This window comes from Lepus europaeus, chromosome 20 (genome assembly GCF_033115175.1).
Source record: "Lepus europaeus isolate LE1 chromosome 20, mLepTim1.pri, whole genome shotgun sequence".
NCBI classification, from domain to species: Eukaryota; Metazoa; Chordata; class Mammalia; order Lagomorpha; family Leporidae; genus Lepus; species Lepus europaeus.
Genome location: NC_084846.1, coordinates 7,971,717 through 7,989,288, shown reverse-complemented (window position 1 = coordinate 7,989,288; position 17,572 = coordinate 7,971,717). Strand labels below are relative to the sequence as shown.

The 17,572-nt window shown below is 47.6% G+C and overlaps 1 protein-coding gene across 1 annotated transcript in view; it reads left to right on the top strand.

The window, feature by feature from the left end:
* LOC133749851 (zinc finger protein 709-like) overlaps positions 1-17,572 on the top strand; it is a 48,890-nt gene that overhangs the window by 20,736 nt on the left and 10,582 nt on the right. Inside the window, 2 exon segments of the mRNA XM_062179207.1 lie at positions 12,267-13,016; positions 13,018-13,204. Of these exon segments, the coding sequence (XP_062035191.1) occupies positions 12,267-13,016; positions 13,018-13,153 (886 nt within the window). The 3' untranslated portion in view covers positions 13,154-13,204.

Genomic DNA, 17,572 nt, shown 5'->3' with positions numbered 1-17,572 from the left:
TCCCATAGACTTTGTCACTACCCACACACTTAGTCACACAAACTCAGAAATCCCCAAAGCTAACGACCCACAGCCACTGGGTCATACACTAAATAATTCTGCGATCACAGCCACGACATTGGGATGAACACCTATCGAGAAAAGGTGGGAGGGTCTCTTCATAGCCTCCATTACAGTAACGCTGGTAAGTTTGAAGCTGCTCGGAACCTTGAACCCACCACATGTTCTCTATAGCGAAGCTGTTACGCCCGGGCACTAACAGACGTGAGGATTTTCTGTAAGAGCAAAAATGAAAAAGCAAGCGAAATCCTGCCCTACATAGAATGGACACGCAAGTGGGATGGCCCAGGTCGCAAGACCAGCACATGGGAAACACGTGGGAAGGAGGGAAGCCTGGAGACGCCCATCCCTTCATTTTATTTTATTTATTTTTCATTTTTTCTCCATTTTATTTCACAGTTCCAAAGTGGTAAAATTAAGCCAAATGCTGCTCGGTGAGCAATAGTGGATGGTAAGACTGAAGAATATCCATGCAAGTCTACATCGTTAGTAGTGTCTTGAGACAGGAGGGACATGTGGTCAGGCTGTGAAGAGCCCAGGACCTATTAATTACCATAGCTGTGTAGGCCACAGAAATTTATACAATTATTATTTAGCCATAAAACATTTTATACTTTATTTTGTAATTATGATGTACTTCACTCAAAATAGAAATTATTAAATATTTGGAATATTTTGCTATATTTTTTGAAAAGATTTATTTATTTTGAGAGATCTTCCCTGCACTGGTTTCCTCCCTAGATGGCCACAAGGGCCAGGGCTGGGTCAGGCAGGGCCAGGAGCTTCATTCGGGTCTCCAGTGTGGGTGGTAGAGACCCGAGCACTTGGGCCATCCTGCACTGCTTTCCCAGGCCACTAGCAGAGAGCTGCATCAGAAGTGGAGCAGCTGGGACTGAACTGAAACTGGCGCCCATCTGGGATGCCTTGTCGCCCTTCTCTCGACACAATACCGGCCCCCTGTGTCTGTTTAAAGACATAGCTCCTTAGGCATAGCATCTTAGGTACCTTCATTATCAATTAGGGAGGTTACTGACTGGTATGAAAAAAGCTTCATGATGTATTTATTAATTTTATTTAAGGGGAGGGGGAGAGTTTCCATCTGCTGGTTCCGCAACAGGCTAGGCCAACACCAGGAGCCCGGAACTCCATCCGGGTCCCCCACGGGGGCGGCAGGGACCCCAGTACTTGAACCGCCACCTGCTGCCTCCCAGGGTGCGCATGCGCAGGGAGCTGGCCTCGGAGGGAAGCTTGGACTCGAACCCGGGCACCGCAGAATGGGACGCAGGCGTCCCCAGCGGGGTCTCTGTTCTGTGCCAAACACCCGGCCGTCTGCAGCAATGGCATTCACAGCAGCTCAGCGGGAACCAGACACAGGCTTCGTGAAGGAAGGGGGGGGGGGTAACGTTCATAACCTGAGCCCCGCGCAGCCTCGAGTCCCCGTCCCCCCCACCCCCACGATCTGAAACAGCGGCGGGAGGGCGCCAAGGGTCGCGTGGAGGGCTGGCGACAAGTGCGCGCTGAACACCAACGCGCGACCCCCGAACGCGAGGCCCTTCCGCGAAGCCACCGTCCCTGAACCTGTCCATCTCGTAGGCGGGGCCTCGCGGACTGTCCAATCAGCAGCGCCTTCGGCAAGGTGGGCGTGGCGACGCTCCGCAGGCGGCGCGTTCGTGGGCACGCGCCCCGCGCCGCCCGTGTCACGTGGGCGGTGAGCGGCCTCGGGCCTCGGGGTCTCCCGGGTCCTCGCCGCCTCGGGCCTCAGGGTCTCCGCGGCCTCGGCGGGACCGCCCGGGAGCCCGGACATGGTGAGTGCCCGCAGCCGGGCGTCCTGAGGAGGGAGCGGGGGCTGGAACCGGCTGTGGCGGGACGCGGCCTTCGCACGGGGAGGTCGGCGCCGGCGCCCCTCGGCCTTTGGTTCCCGGCGCCGGCGCCCCGCGGGCTGGAGGCCCCGCGTCTCCTCAGCCTGTGCGCTGACGGCGGAGGGTCGCGGGAGCACGCGGACTCGGCGTGGGGGGTCCGCCGGCCCTCTCTGCCCCCAGCGGCCCCCAGCGGCCCCCCGCTTCCATGTGTGTTTTTTCTAAATGTGCGGGAAGCGGCGTCTCGAAGCCCCGCACGGCTGTGCCCAGGGGCCAGAGCCGGAGCCGCGTCCCGAGAGGCGCGTTTCGCCCCGGGGTCCCGCGGGGTCCCCCTTGCGCAAGGGGGCGGGAGGGAGCCCTTGGCCGCCCCGGACGGCTGGCGACCCGTAGGCTGGGGTTGAGCATTGGCGAGGTTTGAGTTTTTTGCATCCGCAGTGCTGGCTGCCGTAAGCATGGTTTGGTTTGGTTTTTGTTTTTCTGTGTGTGTGTTTTCACCCGTTAGGGAGGTCGGTGAAAGTCGCTGGTTGTGTTTCGCGCGGTTTAGTGACTGGGTTAGAACCCCGATGGTGCGCTGTGACGTCTGCAGAGAGCAGGCCGTGCTGGGTCCCCGAGGACTGACCCTCAGTGGAGGGTTGGGGTCCCCAGCAGGGGGAGTGTGGGACCCCCAAGCTGGTGTGCGTGTTTGTTTAGCCTCTGGGCGTGGTTTTTCCTTCTGCAATGTGAGGAAGCAGACTGCGCACCTGAACTGCTCAGAATATTCGTGTTTTTTTTTTTTTCCCTCCTTTGGGTGCCTTTATCTACTGAATATTGTGGCGCTTTCACTTCTATTACCCTTAGCCTTCTGCGATTTAGTCGTTGTGCGAGTGTGTAAGATCTTAGTTTCTTTGACTTTGAAAGTGGAAATTTAGAGACAGGACGTAAGGCGAGAAAATCCTGAAACCGAACAGTCTTTGTTTCTTGCAGGCAGATCCTCAAAATGTGAGCTGGCTGTATCTATCAAGTACTTCTCCAATCAGTTTTTAGATGTGCATATGTCCCTAAAGAAGATTGGAATTGAAGAAGGTTTACTAGTAAGAAAACAAAATAAGGCCGGTGCCGCGGCTCAATAGGCTAATCCTCCACCTGTGGCGCCGGCACACCGGGTTCGAGTCCCGGTCGGGGCGCCGGATTCTATCCCGGTTGCCCCTCTTCCGGGCCAGCTCTCTGCTGTGGCCCGGGAAGGCAGTGGAGGATGGCCCAGTGCTTGGGCCCTGCACCCCATGGGAGACCAGGATAAGCACCTGGCTCCTGCCTTCGGATCAGCGCAGTGCACCGGCCGCGGCGGCCATTGGAGGGTGAACCAACGGCAAAAAGGAAGACCTTTCTCTCTGTCTCTCTCTCTCTCTCACTGTCCACTCTGCCTGTAAAAAAAAATAAAAAGAAAACAAAATAAAAACCTCTGTCTTACTAGGAGGAAAGCTTCTGCAATCTTTGAAATTCCTGCCGTTTATAAGGAATTAAGTCCAATCCCTTATGCATTCCTTAAATCACTCCCAGTGTGAGATACAATGGAAGGACTGTGATGTAACTTCTCATATTAGAGATCTGAAATTTCTATGGTTTACAGCCTTTAATGTTTAAGGATTATATCTATTTTTTCCACAGGCAGAGTTAGACAGTGAGAGAGAGAGACAGAGAAAGGTCTTCCTTCTGTTGATTCACCCCCCAAATGGCCACTGCGGCCGCCGCTGCGCTGATCCAAAGACAGGAGCCAGGTGCTTCTCCTGGTCTCCCATGCAGGTGCAGGGGCCCAAGCACTTGGGTCATCCTCCACTGCCTTCCTGGGCCACAGCAGAGAGCTGGACTGGAAGAGGAGCAACCGGGACAGGACCGGCGCCCCGACCGAGACTAGAACCCGGGGTGCCGGCGCCGCAGGCGGAGGATTAGTCTAGTGAGCCCCGGCACCGGCCAAGGATTATATCTTCAAATGATTTCCATATAGAAGAGTTGAAATTAAATAAAGACGCCAGCGCCGCGGCTCACTAGGCTAATCCTCCGCCTTGCGGCGCCGGCACACCGGGTTCTAATCCCGGTCGGGGCACCGGTCCTGTCCCGGTTGCCCCTCTTCCAGGCCAGCTCTCTGCTGTGGCCAGGGAGTGCAGTGGAGGATGGCCCAAGTACTTGGGCCCTGCACCCCATGGGAGACCAGGAGAAGCACCTGGCTCCTGCCATCGGATCAGCGCGGTGCGCCGGCCGCAGCACGCCAACCGCGGCGGCCATTGGAGGGTGAACCAACGGCAAAAGGAAGACCTTTCTGTCTGTCTCTCTCTCTCTCACTGTCCACTCTGCCTGTCAAAAAAAAAAAAAAAAAAAGAAATTAAATAAAGACTAAGTATTATAAAGCTCCCAGCGTTGTGGCCACGGGGGCAGGGGTTGAACCAGCAGATGGAAGATGCTGCTCTCTCTTTCACAAAATAAATAAATAATAAAGAAAATAAAGAAATAATCTTTTTAAAAAGGCAACAGTTCGATGGTGGGCTGAAAGAACACGTCTAAAGGCAGAGGCCTCCTGGGACCTTTAAGTACCTCTGCTGTTGGTGCTTCAATAAATATCCTTTCCCTGGGGCTTAGAGGGGGTGGCACCCGTGCCACCCCAGTAGTATAAGTGAGTCAGATTAAACCTTACATAGCTGGGGGGTCTTTTTTTTTTTTTTATAGAGGTATTGAATTTTATATTTATTTGAGAGAGTTAGGAGAGAGAGAAATCTTCCTTCTGCTGGTTTACTCTCCAAATGGCCACAGTGACCCAGGGCTGGGCCAGGCCTGAGCCAGGAGCTTCTTCCAGGTCTCCCATGTGGGAGCAGGGGACCAGGAACTTGGGCCATCTTCTGCCACTTTTCCAGGCACATTAGCAGGGAGATGGATTGGAAGTGAAGTAGCCGGGACTCGAACTGGTGCCCATGTGGGTTGTCGTGTTGCAGGTGGTAGCTTAACCTGCTGCACCACAGCACAAGCCCCAGCTGAGGGCTCTTAAAAAGAAGCGGCCGGGCCCGAGGCTCACTTGGTTAATCCTCCACCTGCAGCGCCGCCATCCCATATGGGTGCTGGGTTCTAGTGCCGGTTGCTCCTCTTCCAGTCCAGCTCTCTGCTGTGGCCCAGGAGGGCAGTGGAGGATGGCCCAAGTGCTTGGGTCCTGCACCCCGTGGGAGACCAGGAGAAGCACCTGGCTTCTGGCCAGCGCAGCGCCAGCCATAGCGGCCATTTCGGGAGTGAACCGATGGAAGGAAGACCTTTCTCTCTCTCTCTCTCTCTCTCTCTCTCTCTCACTCACTCTCTCACTGTCTATAACTCTACCCGTCAAAAAATAAAAAATAAAATTTTTAAAAAGCCGTTGCCACTAAGTCCCCTAACTCTGATGGCACTGGATTGAGACTTTCTAGAGGAAAACTTGTATAATTGTCTGATTAGGGAGGATGAAACCCACCCCCCACCCCCCACCCCCGCAGAGTATTTCCAGCAACAATAACAAAAAGGAGCGAGGAAGAAGGAAAAAACTACAAAATGAAGGGCACTGCTTGGCTTTTGGTCTCTATAATGTGATAATGGCCTCACCTGGCAAACCTTCATGGGATTAATACTGTGACTCAAATTAACTACACTTGGGTTGCTACTTAATTCTGCAAGGTACTCATGATAATCTTAGGAAAGTTACTGAATATAAAATAGAACACAAATTGGGTTTGTCTGACCTTAACCAAAAAGAACTCTTCATGCCTGAATTGTAAATTCCCCAAGGTCATGGTACATGTTATCCTACAGTATCTCATGGTGAGTAGGAAGCCCTGTGCCAATGAGTCTTAGTTAAGTCAGGTATTTCACGCATACAAGGTGGCTTGACAAAATAGGAGCTCCCCTCACACCTTACTCCAGCTAAATTAGTTACTGTCCCAGTGTAAACTGAACAGAGCCTTGAAGGATTGAAGAGTATTATTCAAAACCTAGTTGGTGCTTTCTCCTTTAACAGCACAGGTTGGCTTATTCTCAAATCTGTTGGGGACGAATGGCGCCTTACGGTGGTTTGCTGCAGTCTCACAGGGTGGTTGTACCCACTAAGCCGTCTCTCCCATCCATTATGTTAACTACTCCATGCAGCCAGTACATATTGTTGGAAGGGATGTGGCTGAGTCTCTTCTGTTCCGTGCCTGTTTCATCAGCTTCTTAGCGGCAGTTGGCTTCCCAGTTGAGGAGATTTGGTTCACCTTTGCCTGGTCACATCCGGGTAACAGCCTGTGGTCGCACACAGTCTTTGCAGGTGATACCAGAGCTGCATCCTCCTTTCTCCAGGAGCACAAGCATGACATGCCACTAGTGACTTCCTCCTTGGTGATGTCAGTTTGACATCCAGGCACACAGATACTGAAGGGAAGAGCTCACCACCAGCAGATGACCCATCGCCACTGCACGGTGTGGGCCTGAACGGTGCTTGTGAATTCCTGAGCCGACACTGTGTCTGATCCTCTCAGCACTCGCATCTTCTGGAAGCGAAAGGGCACTTGTTTACAAGTTCGACTTACATGCATGTTTGTCTTGATCCTCCTTGAATGGGTGCCCTAAAAAGAGGGCACCAGGTTGTGTTCACTCTGCCCTGCACCAGGAATTCCTGTTAGCACTCTCAGGCTCCCTCACTGGATGGAGGCTGCAGCAGCCTCCTCACTCGGTCCCTGTAGTTACCCATGATTGCTCCAAGTTTCTTTTTAAGAAAACTTTTTAATTTTTATCTGAAAAGCAGAGAGGATCTTCTTTTACAGGTTTACACCCCCAACAGCCAGAACTATCCCAGGCTGAAGCCAGCCTAGTACTCAGCTTCCTACATGAGTGGCAGGGGGACTCAAGTGCTTGACCCCTCATCTGCGGCCTTCCAAGGTACACAGTAGCAGGAAGCCTCGTTGGAAGCAGAGGAACCAGGACTTGAATCGGGCAGTCTGATATGCAATGTGGGTGTCCTAAACAGTGACTTAACCACTGACCCATAGGTTTCTGATAGAAGAAATTATTTACCCTCTACACTATGGTGCTGGCCCTGGTAACATGGATTTCTTTGTTTTTATTTATTCATTCATTTTTAAAGGTTTATTTTATTTATTTGAAATAGTTACAGAGAGAGAGGTAGAGAGAGAGGTCTTCCATCTGTTGGTTCACTCTCCAGATGGCTGCAACAGCCAGAGCTGTGCTGATCCAAAGCCAGGAGCCAGGAGCTTCTTCTGGATCTCCCATGTGTGTGCAGGGGCCCAAGGACCTGGGCCATCCTCCACTGCTCTCTCAGGCCAAAGCAGAGAGCCAGATTGAAAGTGGAGCAGCTGAGGCTAGAACTGGCACCCATATGGGATGCTGGCACTTCAGACCAGGGCTTTAACCTGATGCGCCACAGCACCGGCCCTGGATTTCTTTGTTTTTAAATTTGTTTATTTACTTGAAAAGCAGAGTTACAGAGAGGCAGAGGCAGAGAGAGACAGGTCTTCCATCTGCTGGTTCACTCCCCAAATGGCCTCAATGGCCAGAGCTGAGTTGATCGAAAGCCAGGAGCCAGGAGCTTCTTCTGGGTCTTCCACGCAGGTGCAGGGGCCCAAGGACTTGGGCCATCTTCTGCTGCTTTGCACATTAGCAAAGAGCTGGATCAGAAGTGGTGCAGCCAGGACTGGAACCAGTGCCCATATGGTTTGCTGGCACTGCAGACAGCACCTTTACCTGCTACTCTAAGATGTCAGACCTACATTGATTTCTTTTTTTTTTTGAAGATTTATTTTATTTATTTGAAAGAGTTACAGTGAGAGAAAGAGAAGTCTTCCATCCACTGGTTCACTCCCCAAATAGCTGCTACAGCCAGAGCTGAGCCTATTTGGAGCCAAGAGCTTCTTCAGATCTCCTAAGTGGGTGCAGGGGCTCAAGGACTTGGGCCATCCTCTGCTGCTTTCCCAGGTGCATTAGCAGGGAGCTGGATCAGAAGTGGAGCAGCTGGGACTCGAACCAGCACCCATATGGGATGCCGGTACTGCAGGCTGAGGCTTTAACCCACTACGCCACAGTACCACCACCCCCCCCACCAGCCCATATTGATTTCTAAAAACATGAGTGATCTATTTCATTATTTTGTGTTTTGAAATTACTCAGTAAAACATTTCACATTTTTCTATTAGGATTATCAAAGATCCATTAGTACATAAGTAAATTTGAAACAGGAGAAAACAAAATGCATGCCTCAGAACATTCCCAGTGTCATCACAAAGGCTGGATTCAGTGTTCCCAAGCAACAAGCTGTAACAACATACTTGAACTATCAGGGAAGCTCATGCCCCGAGTGTGTTCTGGGGGTTGATTGGGGAGATTCCTTCTGCTGAGCATGTGATTAAAATTGCAGATTCTCCAGGGAGACCAGGAGTTAAACAGGTACCACCTCGTTTGTGTCAACTATTTAGGCACACTGAGCCCTCTTTATCAGTTGGCTGTTGGGTTTCTTCCTCAAATCTAGTTTGTGGGTACCGGCAAAGGTCAAGCTTTGTAAGCAGTCATTTCTTAGGCTGAGCAGTCAGGAGTGTGAATGTTCACTCTTCTCTGTACACGAGATGGTAAGACTTGGCCAAGACAAGAGCTGCAGATATACTGTACAGAGAGGAGTTAGCTGTGACTCAGGCAGCTCACTTTACTCCCCAGACCCAACAACAAGAGGTGTTTCAGCTCTGCTTACCAGCTGAGAAAATTCAGACATCAGAATAGCCCGGGGAAGCCTCTTCTATGTCCTTTGCCCATGGATATCAAAGGGTAATGATCTTCAGAGATCAGTTTAGAAGTATGACACTGAGGGATTCCTGTGCTCTGATTGGGCTCTCATGCTCCTGTGTAACATATGGGAGCTTGGACATGAGAAGTTGGGACAGCAGCCTCTTGAGTGGCTGGTCAGGAATCACTGCCTCAAACTGCAGGAAGGTTCTTAAGAATTATTTATTTAAAAGTGAGTTACAGAGAAGGAGAGACAGAGAGGTCTTGCATCCACTGGTTCACTCCCCAAGTGGCTCCAACAGCCAGGACTGAGCCAGGCTGAAGCCCTGAGACAAGAGCTTCATCTGGGTCTTCTACATGGATGGCAGGAGCCCAAGGACTTGGGTCATCTCCACTGCTTTTCCCAGGCCATTAGCAAGGACCTGGATTGAAGTGGAGCAGCTGGGACTTGAACCAGCATCGATACAGGATGCAGGTGGTGGCTTTACTCACTGTGCTACAACAGCAGCCCCAGAAAGATTTTATGTTCCTTTGGAGACAAGCATTGCTGAATCTTGTGTATTTTATAATCAAGGGCATATTCACCATCAAATTTGTTGACTTGAATGAACTCCCTGGCAAATTCAGCTCCTTGTCAGTTCAAGATCACTGAGGCCCAGGATACAGTCATGATTCTTCAAGAAAGAGCTCTATTGCTGTTTTACTGTGTTTCCTTCATGTGCATACGTGTGGGCAAAATGGCTCTAAGGCTCATATCTACAGGGATTTTATGGAGGTCTAATGCCTGAGCTCTAACTTCCAACTTCTGAGCACTGACAGAGAAGGAAACACTGAGTCTGATATGTCTGACACACAAGTCAAGTTAATACACCTCCCAAAGAATTGTTTTTTAAAGATTTATTTGAAAGGCAAAGCAACAGAGGGAGAGAGATATCTTTGTCCACTGGCTCACTCTACAAAACACCACAACAGTGAGGTCTGGACCAGGCCAAAGCCAGGAGCCAGGGAGTTGATATTCCATGTGGGTGGCAGGGACCCAAATACTTGGGCCATTTTACACTGCCTTCCCTGGTACACTATTAGCAGGAAGCTGGATCATGTGCAGAAGTAGCCAGGACTCAAACTGGCACGCTGATATGGGATGCTGGCATTTGGCAGTGGCTTAACATACAGGCCACAACAATGGCCCTAAGAATGCTTTCATTCAGCCAGCTAGATCTGACCAGATCAGTCTTTAAAATACAGCCAGCTCAATCTTTTAAAATAATAAATTCCATACTCTGCATGTTTTTGGGATGTAAATGGAAGAAACGCTTCCAGTCCTTCATTGCTTTCATTCATTAAAAACTTGTCCAGATTTGACCTTGTGCTTTATAGACTGCTGAGTGATAGGACAGGTAATTTGGAAAGAGACAGAAGAGTTTTTTCCTCTCAAAAGAAATTAGTGGCTGGCGCCATGGCTTAACAGGCTAATCCTCCGCCTTGGCGGCGCTGGCACACTGGGTTCTAGTTCCAGTTAGGGCGCCGGATTCTATCCCGGTTGCCCCTCTTCCAGGCCAGCTCTCTGCTATGGTCCGGGAAGGCAGTGGAGGATGGCCCAGGTCCTTGGGCCCTGCACCCTCATGGGAGACCAGGAGAAGCACCTGGCTCCTGGCTTCGGATCAGCGAGATGCGCCGGCCGCAGCGGCCATTGGAGGGTGAACCAACGGCAAAAAGGAAGACCCTTCTCTCTGTCACTCTTTCTCACTATCCACTCTGCCTGTCAAAAAAAAAAAAAAAGAAAGAAATTGGTGGCCTTGAAAGGGAAATACTTCATTTGTATGCTGTTTCTTCAAGGTGCTCTGTATGCTGGCATTAGCAGTAAGATAAGAAATCACAGGAAAAAATATGGAAATAAATTCCATGTCTTCATAATACTATGAAACATATAAGCCGTGATGACAAGTCATCCAGTCAGTGTTTTGGGACCATGTGAACATCTTGTGAACTGGATATAGATCCCCAGTGCTGTCCATCTCACCCATTCATTCTCCTGTGCACATCTGTGGGATGTTCTAGGACCCAGTGACCTTGGAGGATGTGGCTGTGACCTTCACCCTAGAGGAGTGGGCTTTGCTGGATCCTCTGCAGAAAACGCTCTACAGAGATGTGATGCTGGAAACCTTTGGGAACCTCGACTTAGTAGGTAATGACAACAGCATTCCTTCACTTAGGGAATGAGCCATGTCGACAGTGCTCCCAGCTTTGGCATGTGGAAAGGGAATGCTTTGAAAAATAAACCAGATGTGATGGCAGCTCATCATGGATCTAACTTTTTTCCTGTAATTTCTCATGATTTGTAATGATTTTTCTGGGTATGCATTTTAGGGAAAAACCCTGAAGATCACAACACTGAAGACCAGTCCAAACACCAAGGGAAAAATCTGAGGTGAGTGGTGAGTGGGTAACAAGAGAATGCAGTGTACCATGAAGGAAACTTAGTATGTCATGGAGTTTTATAAACAAGCAAGGAAAAGAAATAAGCCCAGATTTAGATTAATTCATTAGAAAGATTTTTACCCAAAATGTTTTTTTTTTTAAAGCTTTATTTATTTGAACAGCATAGCAACAAAGAGGGAGAGAGAGAATATTTCCATTCACTGGTTTACTCTTCAGATGGCCATAACAGTCACAGTCTGGACCAGGCTAAAGCCAGGAGCAAGGGACTTCACCTAGGTCTCCTGCATGGGTGCAGGGGTTGGGCCATCTTTCTCTGCCTTCCTAGGTGCATTCACAGGGAGCTGAATCAATGACATAGATGTGGTGCTGGGCTTGTGGCGCCCAGACTAGCCCACGGTTTGTGATGTCAACATCTCATACTAGAGTAGCAGTTCAAGTCCTGGCTGCTCTGCATCCAATCCAGCTTCCTGCTTGGGAAAGCAACAGATGATAGACCAAGTTCTTTGTCCACTGCCACCCATGTAGGAGGTCTGGATGGAGTTGGGGGCTCCTGGCTTCAGTTTGGCACAGCCCTGGCTGTTGCAGCCATTTGGGGAGTGAACCAGCAGATGGAAGATCTCTGTTTCTCCCTCTCTGTCACTCTGCCTTTCAAATAACCTTAAAAAATAGCCTTTAAAATAAAAGATGACATAGATGTTCAGTGTTTGAAAAACAGTTCACTTGTTAACAGTATTAGGAAACTTCCTTTATGAGTATCACAGGCTTTGATATTAGCTATGGTTAAGCCCTCTTTAAGAATCTTCAGCCTATTTGTCTACAAATTCAGACAGGGCAGAAATTACACTTTTCTGAAAATGAGAAAAATGCAATTCTAACATCTTTTAGTAAATACAAAATCATCACTAAACACATCATTAATATTGTGCTTCTCGTTTCTTACAGACGTTGTATCGTAGATAGATTCTGTGAAAGTAAAGACGGTAGTCAGTGTGGAGAAAATTTTAGCCAGAGTTCAAATTTGAATCTGCACAAGAAAACTTCTCTAGGAGTAAAGCCATGTGAATGTAATATATGTGGAAAAGTCTTCACTTGTCATTCATCTCTTAATAAACACATCAGATCTCACCCTGGACACAAACCCTGTGGCTGGCAGGATGATGGAGAGAAGCCATATAAATGTCAGGAGTGTGGGAAAGCCTTTAGTTACCTGCAGTCATTTAGAAAACATGAACGGAATCACAGAGAAAAACACTATAAATGTAAGGAATGTGGGAAGACTTTCCCTTACCGCCAGTCTGTTCTCAGACATGAGAGGACCCACACAGGTGAAAAACCCTATGAATGCAAAGAATGCGGGAAGACGTTCAGTACTCTGACAGGCCTGCAAATACACGAAAGGACGCACACTGGAGAGAAACCGTACACATGTAAAGAGTGCGGGAAGGCCTTCATTTACTTCTCCAGCTTTCGAAGACATGTGATCATGCACACTGGGGATGGACCGTATAAATGCGAGGCGTGTGGGAAAGCCTTCAATTGTCCCAGTTCATTTCGGATACACGAAAGGACTCACACTAGAGAGAAACCGTACCAGTGTAACCTGTGTGGCAAAGCCTTCAGTTGGCCTGGTTCCTTTCAAATACATACGAGAACTCACACTGGAGAGAGACCCTACAAGTGTAAGGAGTGTGGGAAAGCCTTCATTTATCACACTACCTTTCAAGGACACATGAGCATTCACACTGGAGAGAAACCGTATAAATGTGAACAGTGCAGGAAAGCCTTCATTTCTCTTGCAGGTTTTCGAAAACATGTAGTACTGCATGTCGGAGGTGGACCTCATACATGTGCGGAGTGTGGAAAAACATTTAACTCTCCCAGGTCATTTCAGATTCATAAAACTACTCACAGGATAGAAGCCCTATGAACATAAACAGTGTGGGAAAGCCTCCATTTGCTGGATGACTTTTCGGGGACACAGGAGAATGCAGACTGCAGAGAAATCCCTTGAATGTAAAGGATGTGGAAAAGCCTCCAGTCATTGAGAGTCATTTCTGAAGCAGTGCAAGAACATCATGGCACAAAACCTCTCAAATGTAAGTAAGGTGGGAGTGTCTTCAGCTTACTAACACCGTTAACAAAATGTATAGTCAGAGTGCACTTGTAAAAACCTTGTAAGTATGGAAAATACTGAAAAGCTTTCAGTTTTAACCAGTGCTTTCAACATCATACAGAAGTTTCCACTGAAAAATCTAGTAACAAAGTAATGTGGGAAGACCTGACATAATTGATGTACAATGCTACAGAAAATCAACGTGGAAAAAATAACAGAAGTATTAGCTTTATCAGTATTGCATTCTGAAAATGGGTAAGTGAACATTGAGGTGGGAATTCTGTAGATGTTCCTGAAGCCACAGTACATAGGAATAGTAGTGTACCTGAGCTTTTTGACTTGTAGCAGTTAATTTTTCTCTTTCCATTTTGAAGTCTGTTCCATCTAGGGGTGAATTGACGTGCACTTCTAATATGCATGTATGTTTAACTTTTATGTAATTTATAACTGTTTTGTAAAAGGTCACTGAAGTGTCACTTTGGTATTGAGGTATCCTACTGTCCTGGTGTGGCAGGTACTTTATCTCCCTTACCCATCACATGATGTATTCCACCTTCCCTAGGAGAAAAATGTTTTTAAGCCCCCAAGAGCCTTATTCTATTTTCCTTGCTAATAAAAAGTTGCCATCCGCTCATCAGGTAGTTTCACGTTACTTTTATTCTCATTATTTTCATCTTTTACTTTGTTCCTTCTAACTGGAGACTGGATAACAGACTGCAACGAGAAGTCAGACCAGTGATAAGACAATGTCAAGTGTAACTAGAGTGGAGATGGCTCCCTTGGGCCGTCAGGTCAGTGTGGATAATGACAGGAACTATGTTCCCAAGTCACTTCTTGTGGTTTTGTATTAGATTGATCAGCAGTTTAACTTGCTTGAGATTTGGAAGGCAGAAGTGAAGAAGGTGTTAGGCTTTTCAGCCACCATTGAGGAAGACAGATGCCTGGAGGCTTCCAGTTCATTTTCTTGACTGTTTGTCCTGCCAGTCAAAGACTTCCTCAAAGCACCGGAACTGGTGACCTCTGGTTTTTCAGGGGATTAGATTCCCACAGGTGTCTCAAGCAGTGCCATTTTAAAGACCCACAATTTTTCCACGTCTCGTATGTCACTCTGGCAACCCAAACCATCATGATTGGAAATAGTCTCTCATGCTCTTACCCCTTTCTTCTAGGTTATACTTGTCTAAGGTCTAATATTTATAGCAAACACTTTGTTCTGCTAACACTGCTACTGTCCTGTTTCCACCATGATTGCTAAGATAGTGCCATCACAGGGACCATGTGGGACTTTGTTCTGCTACACTGTGTAGTGACTCTTCTGATCTGGCCTCTCGTGACAGTAAGCACCTTCCTTAGATTTTGGTGGTTTCCAGTTACTTATACTTAAACATAACCCCTTGGTATATTTTTAAAAGTAATTTTTTCATATAAAAGCTGCTGTAGGTATTTCTTAGAAATATTAGCAATGTTAAGTAACTTTTACATTAACAAATGCCACTTACTTTCTGAAAATATTAAGATAATCCATTGCAAGTACAAGCTTTCTAAACCAACTTCATAATTCTGTCAAGTTTCTCATTATACCTTCTGAGTCAATATTATGGGCATTTAAACTCGGGTAAGCTTTTTGCCAGGCGAATTTTATTTCTTACATGGAGTTGGTCATGAAACTTTCTCATTCATTTGTAATGCCAGAAACTAAGTTTTGGTTTTTTCAGTGTCCCTTTCCCAAAATCCACCAGGATGTTGTCCATCCTGAAAGGAGATTTGGGGGTGGGCATTGTGGTGCAGCAAGTTAAACTGACATTAAGGGTGCCTGAATATCCCATTTTAGAATGTCTGGGATGAAGTCTTGCCTCTGCTAGTGCACTTGGGAGGCAGATGATGGCTCAAGTTCTTGGGTCCCTGCCACCATGTGGGAGATGCAGATGGAGCTCCTGGCTTTAGCCTGGCCCAACAGCCTGGCTGTTGCAAAGCATTTGAGGAATGAACTAGGGGATGGAAAGTCTCATTCTCTGCCTTTGAAATAAAAATAAGGTGAGGGGATCTAATGAATTCTAATAAGAGCACAAAATATAAATCGGATTCTTAGTAAGAGTTCTTTAAAAAGAACTTACAGGATTCTTATGATAGGTATTTTTTTTTTCCTCCAGAAGATTTATTTATTTTATTTGAAAGGTAGAGTTAGGGAGAGACAGACACAGACAGATCTTCCATCTACTGGCTCATTCCCCAATGGCCATAATGGCTGGGGCTGGGCCAGGCCAATGCCAGGAGCTTCCTCCAGGTCTCCCATGTGGGTAGCAGGGTTTCAAGTACCTGGATCGTCTTCTGCTTTCCCAGGTACATTAGCATGGAGCTGGATCAGAAATGCAGTTGGGACTCAAACTGGCAGCCAAATGGGATGCTGGTGTCACAGGCGGTGACTTAGCCTGCTGTGCCACAATGCTGGCCCACTTTTTTGTTTTGAAGATTTATTTGAAAAGCAGAGTGACAGGAAGACAGATCTTTCATCCACTAGTTCACTCTCCAAATGGCAGCAGCAACCAGAGCTCGGTCAGCTGAAGCCATGTGCCAAGGACTGCATTCTGGTCTCCCAAGTGGTGGCAGGGCTGAAGCGCTTGGGCTATCCTCCACTGCTTTCCTAGTTGTGTTAATAGGGCTGGATAAGAAGTGGAGCAGCTGGGACTTTACTAGCACTGTGATATGGGATGCTAGTGTCATAAGCAGCCCTTAACCCTGGCCCATGATAAAGTGTTTCTATTGCTATTCAAAATGCAATCCAGCCTTCAGCTGTACTGAATGTTGTGAGGCGGTCAGCATAATTCTATCACTGGTCATCATAATAATTCTTTACAAGGCATTAGAATGGAATGGAGGATGTGAAATAGTTAAGAAGCTAGGGATTTGTGAAGCCTCAGTGAGGATGTCATTTATATTTTCAACACTTACATCTTAAACACTGTTCAGGAACTGCTTGGGTGTGGGTGTAGTTTATGGAACAGTACTTAAAAGTCTGCATTTCTGGGATTAACAGTAACAATTCCTCATAAAGGTAAAGGAATAGGTGTGGTTCACCTTTTTTGCCATGGTTAAGTTTAAGAGCGTGTAATTTAGCCGGCGCCACGGCTCAATAGGCTAATCCTCTGCCTTGCGGTGCTGGCACACCGGGTTCTAGTCCCGGTCAGGGTGCCGGATTCTGTCCCGGTTGCCCCTCTTCCAGGCCAGCTCTCTGCTGTGGCCAGGGAGTACAGTGGAGGATGGCCTAAATGCTTGGGCCCTGCACCCCATGGGAGACCAGGAGAAGCACCTGGCTCCTGCCATCGGATCAGTGCGGTGCGCCGGCCGCAGCACGCCTACCGCGGCGGCCATTGGATGGTGAACCAACGGCAAAGGAAGACCTTTCTCTCTCTCTCTCTCTCTCTCTCTCTCTCTTTCTCTCTCTTTCTCTCTCTCTCTCTCACTCTCTCACTCTCACTGTCCACTCTGCCTGTCCAAAAAAAAAAAAAAAAAAAAAAAACATGTAATTTGTGATCATGAGTTAGGAGATGAGTATCTGGAGGTGAAGCTTCTCTGGTTTGCAGGCCACACATGGTTGTGGTGCTGGTGTTTGTGTTTAATGTCACTTGAAAAGATTTAAAATTCTGTTAAGTTTTGCCTTGTATCATTTTTTTATACAGACTGAGTGACTGAGTGAACTCCTTTAAACCATAGAGTTCCTCTCAGTTTGAGAAAGTGTTACATCTGTCTCCACAGTGCTACCCTGTTTGGGATTTTTTCCTCTGAGGAAAGTAGTATCTATGCAAGTTCTCTCTGATTTCCCAGAGGAAACACCAGAAACAGTTATGGATAATTTAGAGGGGAAATGTCCAAAGAACAATCAAAGTGTAGTGTTGAGCTGTAGTGTCATTTTGCATGTTCTAACTTCAGAGGGAAAGGAGGCTTCACGCTGAAACATTTTAACACCTTTTTGTAAGAGGACTGGCCATCCCCTCAGCCTTTGTCTTAATGATCCACATATCATTTCCATGTGTGTAGACTTTGAATGTTAAAGAAGAGGGTGAGAAAAACACATTAGTGTGAAAGAGCAAAGTTCAGTGTTGTGCCTTTTTTTTTCAGGGCTTAGTTGGTTGTTGTTTTTTTTTTTTTCCCTTAGCCCTGTAGATTTGTGATTTGGTAATTCCTGGATAGCTTCCTCCCACCAATCATACATCCCAAATAGAAAAAATATACAAACAGGAAGAAAGCACACAGAGTACAACTTGCCTAAACTCAAGGGGCTCAGAATCGTTGTGTCTCTTTTAAAGGCCTGACGTGAACGTCACCTGTGTTGGATACTGTCATGATCCTGCTG